Source organism: Parus major, chromosome 13 (genome assembly GCF_001522545.3).
Source record: "Parus major isolate Abel chromosome 13, Parus_major1.1, whole genome shotgun sequence".
NCBI classification, from domain to species: Eukaryota; Metazoa; Chordata; class Aves; order Passeriformes; family Paridae; genus Parus; species Parus major.
In genome coordinates this window covers 2,558,344-2,578,354 of record NC_031782.1, presented here as the reverse complement: position 1 = coordinate 2,578,354, position 20,011 = coordinate 2,558,344, and the positions used below count along the sequence as shown (strand labels likewise).

Sequence of the window (20,011 nt, the reverse complement as noted above, 5' to 3'; positions counted from 1 at the left end):
CATTTTAAAACAGTCTCACAGACAGAGGTCTGTATTTATCCAAAGAATCTTAATGTGTTGGCTTAACTTAATGAAGAGATTTAGGTTAATGCACCTCATCTATCCTGTTAAAGTAGCAATTATGCATCTGGAAGAAAAGTGTTTCCAGGGCCCCTGAAGTCCGTGCCAGTAAAGCACCAACTGCAGCTGCAGTTTACGAGAAAAGAAGAACAACAACTCTACAATTTACAAATCAGGTTTATTGACTAAATATTCCCAATGCAGACATTTCATTGATAGAACTGTGGAGACAGGGAGATCATCTCATTTAGTAAAAAAAAAACCTCAACCACCCCAAAATCTCACATGTGTCTCTAAACACGTGTTTTGAAAATACCAAAGAACTGTGACATTTTTGCTCTGCCAGAAAAATGATCACATCTTGATTGAATACTTTTCCTTCCCATTTCCTTTTCCAAGCTGAAATGTCAACTATTTTAAGTAAAATCCGAATATTACCCAACCACAAAGCAGAAGAGAACCTTGATGCCGCAGCTGTCCCTGAAAAGGCACATTCCAGTTCCACACTTGCAGTTTTACCAGGAAGAAAACAGAGATGAAACCTTTCCAAGTGCTTTGCTGTCTAATGACACAATCACCAGCATGTTATTAAAGCTCAACACCCTGACACTGCAGTCATTATATCTGCAAACACCAAGACATTATGGCAGGAGAAAACAATCCTTTTATTGAAAGCAAAGACGTCTCTTTGTGACAGGTGAATGTTTTACTCCTGAGATGAACCCCGTATACATAACTATTTCTATGCAGTTTTCATGTTCCATTTACACAATTTGCTGGCTAAAATGGCTTTAACAGTCAATCAAGGGTTCAAGTATTAAGCTGCAGAACAGAAGAAAATTATATTGTGTTATTGAAGTCAGGTAGATAAACAACAACTCCCGATTGTGATGATACCATTATGAACCTCAGGATGAACAGGAGAGAGAAAACATTCACTTGGTTTCATATTCTAAATACTTGCTGAGATTCATGTATAAATGGATGAAAAAACAGAGAGGGTTATTGTGTAATATTTTAATATCATAAAGCCAAATTTATTCAAACCAGGAAAAAAGGAAAGTGGGCTTTATGTCTTGTGTGGAGTACTGCCTTACTGAATTTGTGTTTATTATTCTGACAAGCTACAAAAATAAAAGATATAAATACAGAGACAACAGTAAATGTGTATCTCTTCTTTTGCAAGCAAACTGTCACAATATTATGCTCATTAAAAAGCTTTCTAAAACTAATAGCTCAGTGAAACACCAGACTTAATGGTTTGAGATAAATATCTTGCAACAGAGCTGTTTAAGCCACTGTAAAAACAAACCTCTTAAACAGCAGAAGCACAAACACCAAGTAAACAACAGAGAACCTGTGTTCCCTGAAGTCACTTTGCAGCTTTGCACTGACTCCAGGAAGAACTAGATCAAAATAAAAGCTTTCACTTTGTTTATATTTCCTTTGGGGCTGAATCTTCCTTTCTTTTCTTGCTAAACCCAGCCAAAGATGGACTCATCCTAGAGAAAAAAAAAGTGATAAAATTGAATTGCTCCATTCCCATTAATATAAAGAAAAAAGTCTCTGTATCAAGTGGGACAAATAAAGACTGTTCAGATTATTCAGATTGTACTTTAGACCATCAGGGAAGGATTTAGCTCAAGCAGAAGGCAAAATCCACCTCCCTTTGCCTTGGCAAAGCACAGAGCCCTCCCTGTGAGGATGGAGCTGCTCTGGTCCCCAAATCACTGAAATCTTGAAAAAAATTGAGCTCAGTGTCAGTAATACTTTAGAATATAACTGGCACTTATTAAAATAACATTAAACAAGATCAGTGCATGATTTTAATATTATTAATTTGCTTATTTTAAGGTTTTTTGGCCTTTAATGGACTGTCTACATACCCTGTCCAGGTATGCCCCATTCTGTGACCTCTGGATCGTGTCAGAGCCTGCAGGAGAACATCAGGTGGAGGAAAATCATCATTTGCAGTCACATGGAATCTAATCTTAATTGCAACATTCCAAGGAGTAAATAGGCAGCATTAAAATTCAAGTAGACTTTTGTTCTCTAAAAAAAATCTCTATTTATAGAGGTAATAAAATGCAGCATTAATTTTCCAAATTTATTAATCTAGGGAAAAAAAAAAAAAAAAGAAGATAAAAATAAACCCAGTTTATTCAGAGTTGTTGATCCCTATCTAAATATCTTCTAGAATTATTCCATTTGCTTCTTGATTAATGAAAAATTCAGATCAATAGGAGACTTATTTCCTAGATTTGATGTTGGGCAAAATCTGCTAATTAGAAAGAAGGTATTAGAGTTGATGGTTTTCACTAAAATACAGCTTAATAGGAGATTCTCAGTTAAAGCTCTTGAGAAAGGGGTAAAATTACAATTAAGGCTAGAGTAAGCAGGGAGGAGGAGGGATTGCTTGGCTGGTGAGGTTTTTCAAGTCACTGGAAATTATATATAAAGAGAATTATCTTTCTCTAAAAGAAATGAAAAGGGCTGAAAAGGGAACAAGCCCTGTCCATAAATCCAAGGTGAAAAGCACATGGTGATCCATAACAAACAGAAAATCAGCCATTATGGGAAGATGGCAAATCCACCCAGGAAACCCTATATAAGCAGGATTTGGGGCTTTTTTCTTACAATAACTTGAAATTTAATAATCTATTAAAGATTTCTCCTTCTTTTTTCTTCTTCTTTCTCTTGAGATCAAGCAAACATAAATCCAGGGAGATTTTTATTTTTAAAATTCACTGTCCTACACATCCATGGATGTGTGTGTCTTACACATATATATAACATGTATATCTTAATGTATATCCAACATATGCATGAATAGCTTTGCACAAACACTTCTGCAGTGATCTCAGTTGTGGGAGAAAGCACATGGAACAGCTTCCATGGGAGGAGAGATTTATTAGATTGGAACTTCTTAGCACAGAAATATGACAGAGACCAATGGAATCTTGAATATGAATATGAATAGCACATAATGAATAATTAATGTCATGTCATAACTCCAGAATTAATCAGGAATCGGGTTTCAAACCAACAGATTACACACAATGCAGAATATTTGCACAATAATTGTGGAGGAAGTTGTTGAAGCGTATTTCAGTGGAATTTCTTCTCCTGTTCAGGAACATCCACTGGAGTAGAAATCTCTCTTCTGAACCAGAATTGAACTGCTTTTGTTCTCATGAAGAAGATTTTTTAGGGAGTACTTTCTTGTCATGTGTGTGGAAATCTAATCCAGCATTTTACAAAATAAGGCACTGGCAGGAGTGGTCCTACATTTGAGATACACCCCAACATGTGGAAAACTTCCATCAGCACCAATGCAAGGGAAGAAAAAGTGCTGTGGGTGAAAGTGGCATTTTTTAACTTGCCTGGTAGCTCTTCATGGATTAGTGTATTCTTTTTCCTAATAATTCATCCAACTGTGAGGCCAGAAATTCCAATTCCATTTGTAAGCATACACTGTATTATCTTAAATTGTGCAGCAGCTACAATGCCTCTAATTGAAATTGGCTGAATGCAGAGCACCAGTTTTAATTCCCAAGTCATTTTCCAGTAATGAAAGAGCTGCATTCAGGGCACAGAGTGAGAACATGTTCGATGGTTTTGTTAAATTGTGTTACAGCAACCTTTGGGGAGCATGTAATTTATTTATTGTATGTATGAAATCAACCACTATTTTCCTACTTGAAAAAATAAATTATTATTCATACTACTGCCTTGGACCCATCTGTGAATAAGTTTAATTACATATTTCACATGTTCAGAAAAACTTGCAGATGTTTTATGTGCATGTCTTTAATGTCAGGCTGTAGCAAACACTTCCACCATCCTTCCATCAAATTAACACATACAAGACCCTCCATGAAACAAAAGGGTTTTTTCCTAAAATCTGGTGGTGCCTAGAGCATGGAATGAATTCCATTTGTGAGCTGTAAAACCTACTACCTAAAACAAACAGCCAAATTGCCTTTAAACCTTGGGATCTTCACTTGTATTAACAATTTGTTTTCTCTAGTAAAATGAAACCTTATCAATTCATTTCCTACCTTCTCCATCAACCCGGCTGCAGGTCATCAGTCGACTTCTGAACCTTTCATTTTCCTCAAGCATTCTTGAAATCACTTTCCATACCTTGTGCCAGACTTTGGACTGAAAGATAAAATGTGAAGCATATTAAAAGTTTGCATTAAAACATCTATAAGGCAGAACTTTGAATTCCCTACAATTACTATGAAATCCAGCTGGGGTTTTTTTGTTGAAGACTAGGGAAGAAGGGAAGAAGGGAGAGATATATATGCGGGATATATGGAAGAATCACCTCTATTTAAAAGTCAGAAACATAAATTCCTCCATGATTTTTCACATGAGATCTCCACCTCCTTTCTTGCCTAGAATTATTGTGTTTATCCAGGACTAGAGAAGTGCCCTTCCAGATAAGCAAAGCTCATGAAAACGTGTGCAGAGCCACTATTCTCTCTTCAAAGTCATCCAAAACAGGGGGAGAAAAATAAATTGTGTAGTTTTCCAAGAGCAAAAAGTTTCCCATGTGGTCCCTCAGCAGCAGCATAACTGAGGCCCCAAATTCAGATTCCAGAATAGCAATGCTCTTGCCTATTTAGTATTAAATCCACATTAATTTGTTTTATAGATGTTGAAAAGCTTTACTTTAGAGGCACAAAACTCTGTCCATAGTGGGCACATTCCAAAATTGTTCATCAAAAAGGTGAAATTGGAATTGTGGACAAAAGCATTCAGGCAGGGGTGGCCTAACAAATAGAAATGGCTGTTGACACACTGATGTTTGGACTTTTGCTGGACCCCATCTGAGAAGCTTGTTTAAATCTAAAGATAATTCCTTTCTCGAGGACATTTACTGCTAAAACGTTCTATATATTCCTCATTGTTTTTGAAGACTATTCAGTGCACAGGAGAGCCATAATCCAGGATGTTATTAACTGTTCCTCTACAGTTGGTAGCATTTTGCTGTTTTTAAATCAAGTATCTATGACATGACTCTGTTCTAGTCTAGCTGATTACTTGTACTTCACACATTACAGAATCTCATAATGAGTTACTGCTTAACAAATGTCCCCCTGAAAATTTCAAGCATTTGTTGAACTACTGAGGAGGAACAGAAACACATTTGTGAAGCAGAAGGTAATTCTGCATTGCTCCAAGGATGGCATTAATAGCTTGGGTTCCTGCCTTCGCTTATTTGTAACCTGTGGGATTTCTTTGTTTAAAACATGAGAGGAAGAGGAGCTGCAGAGCTTTTTCCTGCTGGGTTTCACCCCCAAGGTGTTCTGCACCCTGGCCCCAATCCAGCAAAGCATTTCAGTACAGGCTTTAAGTCAACAGCATACTCTCATTTTTCAAGGTAAGCACACACTTAAGTGCTTTATTGAATAAGAGCCAGAATTTTAAAGCCTCCAGAGAGGGAAGATAATACCATTTTTTCTTTTCTGTAAGTAAGGTTTTCAGTAACAGGCTAGCAATTCCATCTTTTAATCTCCCTCATGCTTTCACACACAGAGAACAAGCAGCTTTCTCAAATGCCAAGGCAGCTAATTGAGCTGCCACACTTTATACCTTTTTCTTCTTTCGTTTAATGACTTTATCAACGTTTCTTGAAGGGACAGGAAAGTCAAAAACGTCAGCCTTAGCCTCTTGAGGGTCACCTAGAAGGAGTTTAGAAAGCATTTTTTGAGTATTTACAATATGTTCCTAAGGAAGATGCTGATCACTGGCACAGGGTGCCCAGAGGAGCTGTGGCTGCCCCTGGATCCCTGGAAGTGTTCAAGAGAGGCTGGATGGAGTTCTGAACAGCCTGGTCTAGTGGAAAGTGCTCCTAGAAGGGAGTGGAACTGGATAACCCTTAAGGTCCCTCTGAACCCAAACCACTCTATAATTCCAGAGGGATCCTTATTTCTGGTCACCTTACAGGGTATCAATCCTTACACCCTGCAGCTTGTCCCCTTCTTCTTTACTCCAATACAACCATGGGGCAAATGAGTGTCTCTCAAATGCCACAAAACAGATTTCAAAACTACACAGCACCCACACATTAGACAACAGACTTTTGGGAGCTTTTAATTCCCTCTCTTTCCGAGAACTGGACACAGCAATCGAGGTGTGACCTCATCAGTGTCCAGAACTGGGGTAGAATCACCCCCCCGTGTTTTGCTGGCCATGCTATTCCTGGTACAGACAATCAAGACAATACTTGAGCCACCTCCAGCCCTCAGAGAGCCCGAAACACAGGGGCTGTCCCTGGGTCTCACGTACCGCTGCTGCTGCGGCTGCCGGCTCTGCCCTCGCCGCTCCCCGCTCGCCCCTCGGGGCTGGGCCCGGCCCGCGGCTCCGGGGCGGCCCTCGGGGCCCCAGCCCGGCCCGGGGAGCTCTGCCCGGGGCTCTGCCAGCGGCCCCGGCCCAGGTGGATCACGGCGCTGCTGCGGTGCGAACCGAAGCTGCTCACGTACACGAACTGCACGGGCGGGCGGGCGCGGCGAGCGCGCTCCCTCTGCGGCGGGGCCGCGGGCATGAGGGGAAGCGGGGCTGGGCGCTGTGAGGGTCGCCGGGGATTGAGGCTTAGTGAGGAGAAACGAGGGTCGGTGTGGGGAACCGGGCTGAGGGGAACCGGGGGCTGAGAGGAACCGCAGCTGCGGGGGCGGCGAGGGGAGCTGGGGACCGAGGGGCCGGTGAGGGGAGCCGGGGCTGAAGGGCGGGGAGGGGAATCGCGGGTCAGTGAGGGGGGTAGCTCGGTGAAAGGAGCCCAGGGTTGTGAGACCAGCCTGGACTGAGGGGAGCCGGGGATTGAGGGGAGCCAGGGGTCGGTGAAGGGAGCTGGGGACTGAGAGGCTGGATGTCCCCGTCCCTGGGCCAGTGCTAGAGTTTAGCACACATTGTGCTGCCCGAAGCCACGTATTGATAAATTTCATGCAAGTTATTGATCTGTTTGTACCAGTGGTAAGTGGACTCTGGGCTGAAGGTTGTTTGATGTCTTGTTTGTCTCTGCAGCAGGGGAACTGCTGGCATCCCTTTGGTGCGGGTGCTGCTGCAGTGCCTGCACTGATAGAAGGATTTCCTCTCCAAACGGTGCACCCGCTCCAGCCACACACTGAGCAATAATGAAACATCAAATACCTGTTTTGTCCTTCAGGCAGCGACAGATATGTGACACAGGATGCCTGGCGGGGTCAGTCTGGTACACGCAGCTCCTCATGGGTTTGTTGGATATGGATAGTGACAACTGGAATTCTCAAACCACTCAAGAGCTCAGGTCATAGAATCATGGAATGGTTTGGGTTGGAAGAGACCTTAAACACCATCCAGTTCCATTCCCTACCACGTGCAGGGACATCTATCCCAGGCTGCTCCCAGCCCGGTCCAACCTGGCCTTGGGCACTTCAGGGATCCAGGAGCAGCCACAGCAGCCCTGGTCACCTGTGCTCACAGAGAAGGATTTCAAATCCCACTGATGTTTTCTTTGTCACTAAAATACTGCTCCAGATTACTTCCCAGAGTTCAGTTTGTGCAAGGTTGGAAATTAGAAATAATAAATTCTATGGAAATACCGATTTTTCCTAATTGTTTCAGCAGCACTGGCAGCATGAATGGTGTTGCCTTCGGGAATTGGATCCAAAGAGACCATGAAGCAAACTGTGGTCATTCCAGAGAAGGGAATGGAGCTGGGGAAGGGGCTCAGCCTGGAGAAAAGGGGGATCAGGGGGGACCTTCTGGCTCCTGCCAGGAGGGGACAGCCAGGTGGGCTACCATGACAAGAGGGAACAGCCCCAGGCTGGGCCAGGGGAGGCTCAGGGTGGACAGCAGCAGGAATTTCCCCATGGAAATGGGGAATTCAGCAGGAATTTCCCCATGGAAAGGGAGCTCAGGCACTGGAGCTGCCCAGGGAGGGTTGGATCCCCATCCCTGGAGGTGGCACTCGGTGCTCTGGGCTGGGCTCGGTGGTGCCGGAGCCGTTTTCCCCTCAGCGCTTCCCGGGCCGGCGCAGTGCGGGCGGGCCCCGGCAGGTGGCGGCCGCTCCCGCCGAACCGGCGCTGCCCCGGCGCGGCCTGCCGAGCATCCGCGGATTGCCGCTATTGTACACACTGCCGGCAAAAGGCATGTCCCCTGTGCAGCCGCGAGCGAGGAAAAACAGCTCGCACAGACACAGCCTGTGACAGTTCGCCAGAGTAATTTGTTGTTTCCCAGTTATAAAAGGGCATCTCCTGCAGACTCCAAAGGGTGCGGACGAAAAAGGAGGTTGCAGGTGTGACACAATCTCTGAGCCTTGAGATCAACTGTGACCTCCCATATCAGGGAAAGGTTCTTCCCCCAGAGGGTTCTGGCACTGCCCAGGCTCCCCAGGGAATGGTCCCGGCCCCGAGGCTGCCAGAGCTCCAGGAGATCTTGGACAGCACTCCAGGGATGGAGCTGGGATTGTTGGGGGTCTGGGCAGGGCCAGGAGCTGGATCAATGACCTTTGTGGTTCTCTTCCACTCAGGATACTGTGGTTCTACAGTTCTCAATTCCACTCCTTCACAAACCCAAACTCCCTCCTCCTCTGTCAAAAGCTGCACTACCAACTGTACCAGTGAGGCTGCAGCCAGTGAGTTCAGTTTGGGGTACTAAACCCAAAAGCTTCATCAAAAAGGTCCTGGCCTACAAACTTCCCCAGGTCCATCCATCCCAAAGCCCTGGTAAAGAAATCCCTTCTTTAGCTGCAATGCTGCCCACACCACCACCCCCCAGTGAATCCTCACACACAAACCTAAAGAGCCCCGTGTTCATTCCATGACTGTCTCTGCATTGTGCAGAACACTCACTGCTGTATCTGCCAGGGCAGGAGCTGCCTGTGCCAGCTGGCAGCTGCTTCCTTCCTCCGGCCTCCTCGGGGCACCACGGCTGCCAAGGCAGTGGTTTCTCAGCACCTGTACTCACAGAAATGCTTCCACCCTGCTAATACAAACACACAGACCTCGTGGGGCACATTTTGTCCGCTTTTCCCAACAGCACATTTGCCAGTGCTTTGATCTCAAATGCAAATTCAGCTCAGATCCTTTTTAGGATCTGCTGCTACTCAGAAAAATCAATGCCACCTAAAATCTCTCTGCAGATCTGTCAAGTTCAGCTATTTTAGCTGCAGGCTGCTCTTCACCCACCTTTCCACATGTGTGAACTGACTACCAGCTGGCCACTATCTCTGTATGAATCACTCTGAGCAAACATCTCAGCTTTTCACCACAGCTGCAACTGTCTGGTTAAAACCAGCCCAGATTCCAGATTTCAGCCTGCACCTCATCGTGTGCTTGCTCTGTGCTCCAATGGCAGCTCCTCCATCTCACGACTTGAGATGGTTCCTGAATTCCATTGTTTCAGTTTTGCTTTGGCCAAGGATGTGTCATCATCCATGAGCTCTGACAGCCCTTTTAAAATGAGGCAGTTTCTGGTGCCTACAGCCGGTGCCAAGGAGAAGGAAGGAAGGAAGGAGCCATTGGGACATTGCTGCACGCATGGTTGGTGATTCCCTGCAAAAAACCACCCTTCTGCTGCTGGTGGAGATTTGGGTTTCTCTGAGTGTTCTTTGCAGTGGAACATACTCACATGATTCCACAGAATTCATGGAAACACAGAATGGGTTGGGTGGGACCTTTAAAGATCATCTCATTCTGCACCTGCCATGGCAGGGACACCTTCCACTGTCCCAGGCTGCTCCAAGCCCCATCCAACCTGGCCTGGGACACTTACAGGGATCCAGAGGGCAGCCTGTGCCAAGGCCTCCCCATCCTCACAGGGAGAAAATTATTACATGCATCTCACCTAAGCTTACCCTAAAATTCAACATACCCCAAGCAAGGCCATTGCTCATTAACTGTAACATTATCTTGATCAACTAGAAAGGGTGAACACATCTGAAGTAAGACTGTGACACTGTGAACAGGGAAAAGTGTGCTCATTCTGACAACAGCTGCACTCAAACCTTGTTAATTATACCCTCAGCAGTAGCACAAACAATTATTCTATCACCTTCATTTTCACAGAATATTTAATAAGTCACTGGAATGAGGGATTTCGTTAGTATGTGCTTACTGCACAAAAGACACTGGGGACCATTTATTAGTGTAACTAGGAATCATTACAAAAACAAAAGTCACGACTTCTGCTAAGTCAAAGCAATGAATTTGCCTTCAGCTTCTTCTTAGTTGTAAAATTTCATCATTTAGCCTGGCTAAATGGGGTAGCAGAGAGAGAAAATGGAACAGCACCTTCATTTCACAGCAGTGAACCTGCACAGCTCCCACTGCTTTACAAACCACACACATGGGAATCCCTTCCTCCACACCACTCATAAGGAGAAGCCAATTCTCCCATCTCTTCATGCTGTGCATAAAAATATTGAGCAGACTATAAACTGTGTTACATAAAAGCCTGAGCCTCCCCTAGAGAGATTCCCAAATCAGTGAGAAGATCCATAGGCTTTACAGCAAAACCCACGTCAAGGAGATCAAACCCTCTGGCTTAGCAGAACTTTGTGTTACAGCATTTCAACAGATTGCCAACTGGAAATAAAACTATGGGGAAAACTCAAGGAGACAAAATGAGCCCGAGATTACACCAGAATGACACAGCATGATTTCCAGGAAAGGCTGGTAGTCAAGTGGATGAAGCAGAAGGCAGGTGAGGATTTCACTTGCTCTGATTTCATTTTCCAAATGAAAAATGAACTAAATGTTCAAGTTACTGGTATTTGTTTCCAAATCGGAGACAGGGAAACTTTACCAAGCTTTAGGCTGCAGAGACTATGATATTAAAGATTAAAAGTCTCCTGTTCAGGGGAATGTGCAGTTAGATCCTGAGAGAACACACAGCTGAGGAAGTTCAGCCCTTCCTGCCATTACCCTCCAGATACTGAAAGAATCCTGGTCCATGCAGATTTAAAATGCAAAAATCCCCAAATCATCCCCAAATTCAGCATTAATGTAGATAACCCAAGATCAAGCACAGAAAGCTCACGATTTCTTACTTCTCCTCTGAGATCCAACAGGATCCCAGGCCTGGCTGCAGGAGTGCCCATCCCTCGAGGTGTCCCAGGAGGGGCTGGAGGTGGCACTCAGTGCTCTGGGCTGGGGACAAGATGGGCATTGGGCACAGCTTGGACCCCATGGATTCTGAGGTCTTTTCTGACCCAAAAGGTTCTGGGATTCTCAGCAGCAAGGCCACCCTATAATGGCACTGAGCATCCCCTCCTCCCTCCCCCAGAGACAGCAGTGACTGCTGCCAGGGGAGGAGCAGAGCAGGGCTCTGTCTCCATGGATTGCTCCCTCTGCAGAGAAAATGGCAGCAGTCACTGCTTTGTTCTGCCCTCACATTCCTCCACAGACACCCCCTGTGACAGCAACGCTTGAGCAAATTCCCTTTCCACTGACTGAAGAGCTGGGCTGGTTTTGCCAGTGTGTACAGAGCATCTGTCCATGCACAGCTGGCCCACTGCAGCAGAGCTGGGGGCTACTGCTGCTGCTTCCAGGAGAATGCCTCAGAAACTTAAGGGATCCCATTTAAACTCAGAAACACTCGGCATGAACGTGCTCCCAACCCAGCCCAGCACTCGGCGTCAGCTTAAAGCCACAAGCACTGCCTTGCAAAGTGACACTTGGCCAAACTGACAACTTAATGCACAGCAAGGCCTGAACAATCCCTGGGCAAACTGATCCTGCTCTGTGAGTCAGCAGCGATGTCAGATGGTGATTTACACTGAGCAAACATTTTTTTTCAAGGCTTGCATTGGAGAAGACTGGCAGAGGTGTTTTTTTTAATGCATTGCTCTCCTTCCGTGGATTTCAGATCTTGTCTGAGTTACTGAGGCACACAGTCTGTGTCCACTGCATTTACCCCATCACTGCCATTTAAAACCAATGTTCTTCACTCCCATGAAAAGCAAAGCAACTCATAGTTTTGGAATAAAAAAAATATTCCATGGCTAAGAGGAATAAAACTATATCACTTTTAAACATTAAGAATAATACAAACCCAAAAATGTGTCCTCACAGTCTTCCTTGACCTGTGCAGCGCCCAGAGGAGTTAATCTCAACTTTCATGACTCACCAAAATTAAATTTCAGGAGGAAGAATGCAATCAAACACTGACTTAATACATCTCTATATTTTATGTATAGCAGGAGGACTGAGAATTTTGGACCAGCAAATTTAGTGGAGGAACGTTAACGGAACACGGTCTCCCACGCTCCATAAACAAAGTGACTGAGGCAGCTTCCCTTAGGGAGAGATGCATTCAAATAAATCAGCATTTAGTATTAAATTGTCTCTCTGACAAGCCCTACAAGAAGTCAGGAAATTATAGTTCCTGTGCCATGAAAACAGGTGATATCTGATGGCATCAATCAGAGCATGGGGATGCAGGAAGACTTCAGTGATGTATTCAGAGCACTGATTCACCCCCTTCAGTTCCTCTGAGTGCACAGACAGCTGCGAGGATATTCTTATCCCACAGGCTGTTTTTCACTCTGACAAACTGAATCAGCTCATTTCACACAGGGAAAAGGATGGCAGCGCTTCTCCTCATCTCCCCTTTCCGAGGCTATGACTCGTCCCAGATTCCCTGGAGCCGCACGGAGCGTTTTGGAAGAGTCAGGACTGAGCAGAAAGTGTCCCAAAACAACCTGGCAGCTCAGAGCCCATCCCGGAGATCAGCTCAGCCTTGAAATCAGGGGGAGATTGCTTCCACCTCCTGCACCCGCCTGGAATGTGGCAGCTCCTTCAGGGCAAGTGGTACCCGAGAGAGCTCCGGGGAGTGTGATGGGGTCAGCTCCTGGTGGAAGGAAAAAGCTGGGATTCACACACGGTGGGAATTCGGGAATTCCACCCTGCAGGGCTTACCTCCATCTTCTGGAGGTAAAAAGCCTGCAGCTTTTACTTACAGCTTCAGTGCAAAGTGAAACCCAAAATGGATTTGTTGTGTCATCTGCCCAAGAAACCAGCAATTCAGAATCAGCCCATCACTCCCAATAGTGATTATTTGGAGTTTTGAATGATCCAGACCTTTCCCCTTATTGATTTCAATGTTTTAGGGTCTGCCTAGTAAAAAAACTTAAACATTCACCAAGTATTCTGTAATCTTCAGAACAGGAGAATTTTAGAATGAATATACACAGTCATCCCCAACTGTAAATCAGATGTTGGATCCTGAGAAACTCTCGTGAGTTTGCAGGACTTTGGAGTCGGGCAGGGAGTGCCCTGTTTGTGAAGGACATTGCTGATTCCACCACCACATCATCCAAAGCCTTAAACCTTCCATACTCCAGGACCAGATTTCAAGTCTGTCACACTTGTGAAAAAACATGAACATGTAAGAAAGCACATGTTGTCTAAAAGACCATTTGCATTTGAAAACAATGTCAAGAACTGTGGCTGTTTCCTAACAATCCCGGTGCAGGGAACAGAGGGATAAAGTTTCCCAGCCAAGTCACAAGCTGGAACTGGTCAAGGGTGTCTGGCTGGAATTCCTGACTCACTGGGCAGGCAATGCACCTCCAGCCACTCCTGACCCCAGGCATCCCAGCTTTCTGTTCTAACAGTCATGGCAAGGGAATTGGGAATATCTGCATGGTACCACCAGCAAAGCTTTGCATTCCTGTTAAAAACCAATTTCCAAAGGCAGGAGCTGCTCCACTGCAGCAGATGAAGGCAAAAGCAAGTGGAGTGATCAGCACTGGCAGAACTAATCCCATCAGAGCTGCAGGATCTGCGGAGCACCAACACAAAGGAATGACACTCACCATCCACTGAGCATTTGCACCACAATTCCTTCAGTGATGGCACTCGAGATTAGCGGCACAACTGGAGATTCCTTAAGCACCTGTAGAACAGCCCTTGAGGAGCACATCTGTAAGGTAGCAACACTTCACACGACTTTCCAGATATTACATAGATATTATGTAGATATTTTACGTTAAAGGCTGAAACAAGCAATTGTCTAAAATCTCAGATGCCTTCCCTCTGTTACTGTCACACCACAAGGGTGAGACAATTAAAAAGGATTCCTTGTCTGTCCCTGCCTCGCTGGGCTCTGCCCTGGCTCCGCTCTGGTTCTCTCTGTGTTCCACTGCTCCGTGGTCTCTGACAGGCTGAAGGAGCTGGGATTGTTCAGCCTGGAAAAGAGAAGGATTTGGGTTGACCCAGCTGTGGCCTTCCAGTAGCTGAAGGAAAGATGGAGAAAGACCCTTTTCCAAGGGATGAAGTGTCAGGACGCAGGGAATGGCTTCACACTGACAAAAAGCAGGGAGAAATGGGATACTGGCAAGAAATTCCTCCCTGTGAGGGTGGGCAGGCCCTGGCACAGGTGCCCAGAGAAGCTGTGGCTGCTCCTGGATCCCTGGAAGTGTCCAAGGCCAGGTTGGACAGGGCTTGGAGCAGCCTGGGATGGTGGAAGGTGTCCCTGCCATGGCAGGGAATGGCTCTGGATGATTTTTAAGGTCCCTTCCAGCCCAAACCGTTGTGGGCTTACCTGTGCCTCGGTGGTTCTCTCCTCACCTGCTCCATCTTCATCTCCCCAGGGAACTTCTGCTGCATCTGTGACCAGAACAGGGCAGCAGAACTTCCCCTAATGCCCTTTTCACCCCACAGTGCCCAACAAAATCCCCTCCCCAAGCCTCAGGAGCTTCGGCCACAAAGGTACGAGTTCCTACAGGAAGCTCAAAGTAAAAAGGTTAAGGAGAAACATTGAGTTAAAAGTTTTATTCATTCAACATCTCACATTACAAATATTTAAAAATTATATGCATACTGGTATAAATAGTCATTTGCAAACTATTTAATAACATTAATTTTCACTAGCACTTCAACAAATGAACTCTTTAAAAAAAGTAACTTGTGTTATATAACTTAGAGTAGAACATACAAAAATATGAACTTAAACGTGAAAATGACTTTAATAAAAAATGAATTACCCTTATTTAAAATGCTATAATAAATACTACAACCTCCCCATACACAGTAAAAACTATATGGAAATTCAGCCAAGTAGTACAATTAACTGACATACTTAAATAACTTTTCCTTCTGATAATATGAGCAATACATTGGGGGAAAAACATATTAGGGATTAGTAAAAACTAGACACCCACTTGCTAAAAGTTTCACTTCCAAAAAATATAACAAAAAAATCTGATGAAAATTATAAAAACTAATTATACTTTAAAATTTAAAAATATAAAAAATAAAACAGTTGAATACAATATTGTCCCAATTCTTACAACGCTATCACAGTAGCTTTAAAATAAGATAATAAAATAAAGCAAATGACCAAAACGTTTTATTCCATTTTTTTTTTAAAAATAATCTCAAATTTACATTAGTAGAAAGATTGATTTCTGATTCTTTTCTTTAGAAACACCAGCAAGAAAGAGGATTTACTAGAACAGTAGAAAATGACATTTTTAAATGTCTGCAATTAAAAACAAAGAATTACACTGCAAAGATCTTCCAGAAGTCTGAAATAGGTATTGCACATAACTTGAAGTTAACTTGCCACAATTCATCACATTCAAGTTTTAAATCACCTTTGAACAGAAGGTTTGAACTCTTCAAAAACACAAGGGGTGAATTATCAAGTCTTTCCAACAGCATCCTTATAAAACGCTAAATTCAGTCACTGCAAGGTTGAAATTTGCATTCTGCAGAGGTCTGTGTATGGAGAAGTAGAGACTATACCAAAAAAGCACGGGGCAGTGGGGTTCCTTTACATATAAAATAATCAGAAACACTTTATTTTACATTGCAAAAATAACCATGGAATTACTCTGTCACTCCCCCGGGCACGCCGCTGCTCATTAATGACACCCCCCCACCGGTAGCTAATTACACGTTAATGAGCCTGGGGCTACACGGTAACCCCAAAGAGCCCCGTGCAATCAGGAGGCTTGGCCAGCACTGCTGAAGCACAGAGTAATGGAGAGAATTGTTTATGCCCTGTAAATCGAAGTGTAACCAAAGGATCTGTAAACACGCTTGTCACACAATCACAAGTGAATATTAGTAGAATAACGATTTCTTACATTAGTCATGCATACTAACATTACATGCCTGCCACCTAGCAGGCTCTCTTTTATTCTTTAAATATAATTTAAAAGAGCAGACACGGTTCTGCATCAAACACCTAACATCGATTCTTTATTAATAATAAAAATGGCTAAACATTCACCAAAAACGTCTGCATTTGTGTATAATTTTTAAAAACTCAGTAAGAAGCGGTAGACAATTTTGATGGTTCTTGAACTTTTAAATTTCTACACTATATTTATGCATTTAAATTTCATGGGTCTAAAGACAAGTGTCATTTGTCACTTTCATGCTTTTTTCTTCTTTAATTCTCAACTTTACATATACTATTTCTTAAATTATATGTACACCAAATACCTGGTGCTGGGCTAAGATGTTTAAGCAACATGCTTTCTTTTCTCTGCAGATTCTAAAATAGCATTGCCAGTGCACAACATCCATAATTCAAAATGTATGCAGAGCACTGAAATGTATAAAAAGCAGAATATAAGAAAATAAAATTTATTAAAATTATTTATATTAAAAAATGAAGTATATGAAGATCTCTCAGTAATAAAAGTACAAAAAGCTACTCTTTGCAATATGAAAAATTGAGGTATTGCATAAAGAGATATCCCGTCAGTGAAAAGTGTGCCTAAAAATGCTCACTGTTGGAAAAACAAGATATACAAAAGTAGTGCATAACAAATATACATTATGTGCATGACAAAATAAGTTAGCTACAAAAACACTGTACCGAAATTCAGCAGGTCATGTACAAAGGGAAAAAATTATTATTCAAAGCTAGTTCTCAAACAGTGTTATTTTCTTGTAATGGAAACCCACCTCACCTGTTTGCTGGGTAGGATCGGCACAATAGCACACCCCAAGCCACCTACAAGCATTAAAAAAATGAAAGGAACATTCCAACTAGAATTATGTACTTCAGAGAAAAAAAAGGTCCCTGACAATCTACACAAGAGCACTCTGCATTTGCATTACTGTTGTCAATATTTTCAGGGATTTCAGTAAAAGCAGCTCCCTTGCTATACTTGACTAATAGACAGCAAATGTCTCCATTTTGACCTTTGGAACTTGGTAAGGTATCAGTTCATTAAAGCCTGTATTGAACAGAAAAACTGCTTCTCATAAAGATAATGGGGGCAGGGGGAAAGGGATGAGGGGGGCTTTGAAGGGAGCAGATGTTTTTTCCAAGCAGTGCCAGGGCAAATCTTTGGTTTGGGAGACTCTCGGGTGGTCCCAGGCCCCTGAGGCCGGGCAGAGATTGCCACAGAATCACTTTGTTTGCACACTGCTACATCCTTGGTGGAGAAGTTGGCCAGGGCATTTAGTTCAAAAGTACTAAAAATAAATTTTCAGAACTACTCCTTCATTCATCTGTTTCAAACTAAACCCTCTGCACCCACAGCGTTCGGTTCGCGTGTCCCGGGCTGATGCTTCTCAAGGTAGGACTGAGTTCCAATAAAGCCGGCGTTAATTAGCGATGTTGGCACTTCCACCTGCGTGTCTTTATCTCCCCACAATTAGTTCTGAAGAGCTGGGATCTGAGCTGGGATTCTTTCTACAGGAAGAGTTAAGAAAGGCATCTGCACACTTGCACCATTCCACGCACAGAATTCAGCCAAGGGTGCAAAGCGGGATTTGCAAACTCCTTGGGTTCATGCCTTCTGTTACAGCTAAATTTGAGGGGATCGAAAACTGACTTTACAGCCAAGATGGGAAACCAATAAGCAGCCAATTTGAGTTTGTGTGCCACAATGGAATATCAAAACTCCAGTAAAAATCAGTGATATCCTTGAGGTATCTTTAGGTTTTCTATTTTTTCACGTCAAAATGGAGAGCAAAGGCTGGCCCCTGATGAATGTTAGTATATTAGGATATAGAGTTATATATAGCCATCAAAAATAAAATCTATATATTTATCCTTCAGGAGAGGAAATGCCAGTTCACTAGTTGTCATTACTCTAGCTTTGGTAGGATATCTAGGGCTGTAACCAGACAATTGAGTTCTCTTAAAGAAAAAAAAAAGTGCACTCCCCCCTCAGTAGTAACTTTACTCAACTTTTACATTCAGGAATTCTTAAAATGTAATCATTTTGATGAAAATATAGTAAGCTCTGCCTATCTCGTTAGTAATTTGGATGTGGGTGGTAGCCAGAGGCACGGTCAGATACACACCGAGCTAAAATTTCAGCCTCAAAACCCTTAAAAGAGTTAAAAAAATCCAAGAAAAACAAAAAAAGATCATTATTATAGTGCTGCTTCAACTTTGCTCATGCATTTCTGTTGCTTTAAACATGCTCTTTCCTGTTGGTAGGTAAATGCTAACTTCATCTGTTGCTGGAAAAATCCAAACTCCAAACAAAAAAAAAATAAAAAAAAAAAATAAAAAGAGAGGCAAAAACAGGCTTCCCTGGGGGAAAAGTGTCAGAACAGACTGATAGTGTTATTGTTACACGGTTATTTAATAAAAGTATTATTATGTTCTTTATTAACAATAATTTAATTAAAAAACCAAAATACTCTATTGTTTCAATTCTCTTCTCTTAATATTTTTCTCTCCTCTAAGAAAACGTTGCAGGAAATTAAGTGTTCTCTCGGTAGTAAAGACAAGAGAATGCGACTCGCTTGCAACATGTTATCGATACGAAAAGGAGTTCCCAATACAGTTTTCAATGACAAGATTCTATAAAATACCCATTATAGGTCATTCTTTCATTAGACTATTGTTAAATTACAGACTACTACAAAAGGACATGCTGTGAGTGAGGGGAGGGGTGGGGAGGGCAGTCGGGGAGAACAGAAGAGTGCACTTAATTGGAGGCCTGCAAATGAGCGATCCTTTAGTTCCAGCGGAATGAAATATGTCTCGGGCGGTCCCCTCCCTCCTTCACCAGGGGCTTGTGGAATTCCCTGCCGGCACGGGAATGGATAGCAGCCCAGCAATATTCACAGTAATACTGCAGACACGTCACGTTAGCGCAGAAGAACGGGGCGAACTTCCCGCCGCAGCGGGCGCCCTGACACTCGTCACACAGCTGATCGTCCAGGACATATGGCTTAACTTCCACCTGCAGCCACAGAACGAGACAGGGGGTCATTCTTCAGGGCAAATTCTTAACTCCACACCTGTGTTTTAGCAGGGCAGACAGCAGTTATGCAGGAGGGAATGCTGCACCCAAGATTTCCCCACCATGATACCATGATCGTGGCCACCGAACACCCAAAATTCCAGGCATTTCAACACTTCTAGCCCCTCCTTGATCCTTAGGAAAAAGCCCAGAAATCAGTGCTGACCATCAGTCTCACTCCTGCTGCCACTGATTTATAGAAAAGCTCTAACAACCTACTGACTGACACCAAAACCTTGGATAATATGGGAGTTGTTTTTGATGCCAAATTAAGCTCCGTCCCTTTCAGGCAGGAATGGGAACTGTTTATACAACACTGAAAATGCTGATTAAATGTGGCCTGCAAATTTCAGTGTAGGAATTTCCAACGTTAAGACAAGTCCTTTATTCTCTAAATAAACACTTCATTTCTGTATTTTTTCCATGGCTTAGTCCTCTCAGCAAAAGGAAATCCACCTGATCTTGTTGGGATCAAGTGAGAGGCTTACCATGGGACTGATGCCCTCCTACGCTGCTGGCATTAAGGGCCAGGTAATGGGCAGGAATTCAGAACAGCAGAAATAAATATAAGTACAAGTTCTTGCTCCAGAAAGGTTTGTGCACCTTCTCTGAAGCTCATTTAATGTGATGTTTTCACCAACATTTTCAAACACCCAGGCTGTGACTGGTATCTCTGCATCTGGCCCAGGGCTGCTCCTCTCTGCACCTCACAGGCCTCGGACACACCTCAGG

General features: G+C 43.5%; 2 protein-coding genes and 1 long non-coding RNA gene across 4 annotated transcripts in view; all 3 read right to left on the bottom strand.

Annotated features, from left to right (window-relative positions):
* Positions 1–219: 219 nt before the first annotated feature.
* Positions 220–7,210, bottom strand: C13H5orf47 (chromosome 13 C5orf47 homolog). The gene is made up of 5 exons (XM_015641710.3): positions 6,361–7,210; positions 5,665–5,753; positions 4,122–4,224; positions 1,947–1,993; positions 220–1,562 (listed from the first exon to the last, which is right to left on the bottom strand). Exons 1-5 carry the CDS (start codon positions 6,614–6,616, stop codon positions 1,536–1,538), a joined length of 522 nt encoding a protein of 173 aa, XP_015497196.1. The 5' UTR covers positions 6,617–7,210; the 3' UTR covers positions 220–1,535.
* Positions 7,211–11,887: 4,677 nt separating this feature from the next.
* LOC117245112 lies at positions 11,888–14,409 on the bottom strand. Its single transcript, XR_004499345.1, has 2 exons — positions 13,868–14,409; positions 11,888–12,900 (listed from the first exon to the last, which is right to left on the bottom strand). It is a non-coding gene; the product is annotated as an uncharacterized LOC117245112 (long non-coding RNA).
* Positions 14,410–14,810: 401 nt separating this feature from the next.
* CPEB4 (cytoplasmic polyadenylation element binding protein 4) overlaps positions 14,811–20,011 on the bottom strand; it is a 37,336-nt gene continuing 32,135 nt past the window's right edge. For both annotated transcript variants that reach the window (XM_015641708.3, XM_015641709.1), the window contains one exon: positions 14,811–19,219. In XM_015641708.3, coding sequence (XP_015497194.1) covers positions 18,992–19,219 — 228 coding nt within the window. In that variant the 3' untranslated portion in view covers positions 14,811–18,991. The remainder of the gene's footprint in view (positions 19,220–20,011) is intronic.

Coding starts and splice junctions, on each gene's coding strand:
- C13H5orf47 (XM_015641710.3), bottom strand. CDS start 6,616: ATGCCCGCGGCCCCGCCGCAGAGGGAGCGCGCTCGCCGCGCCCGCCCG. Junction 1,994..4,121: donor CAGCCGGGTTGATGGAGAAG/GTAGGAAATGAA, acceptor GTTCTCCTGCAG/GCTCTGACACGATCCAGAGG. Junction 1,563..1,946: donor ATGGGGCATACCTGGACAGG/GTATGTAGACAG, acceptor TTTTTTCTCTAG/GATGAGTCCATCTTTGGCTG.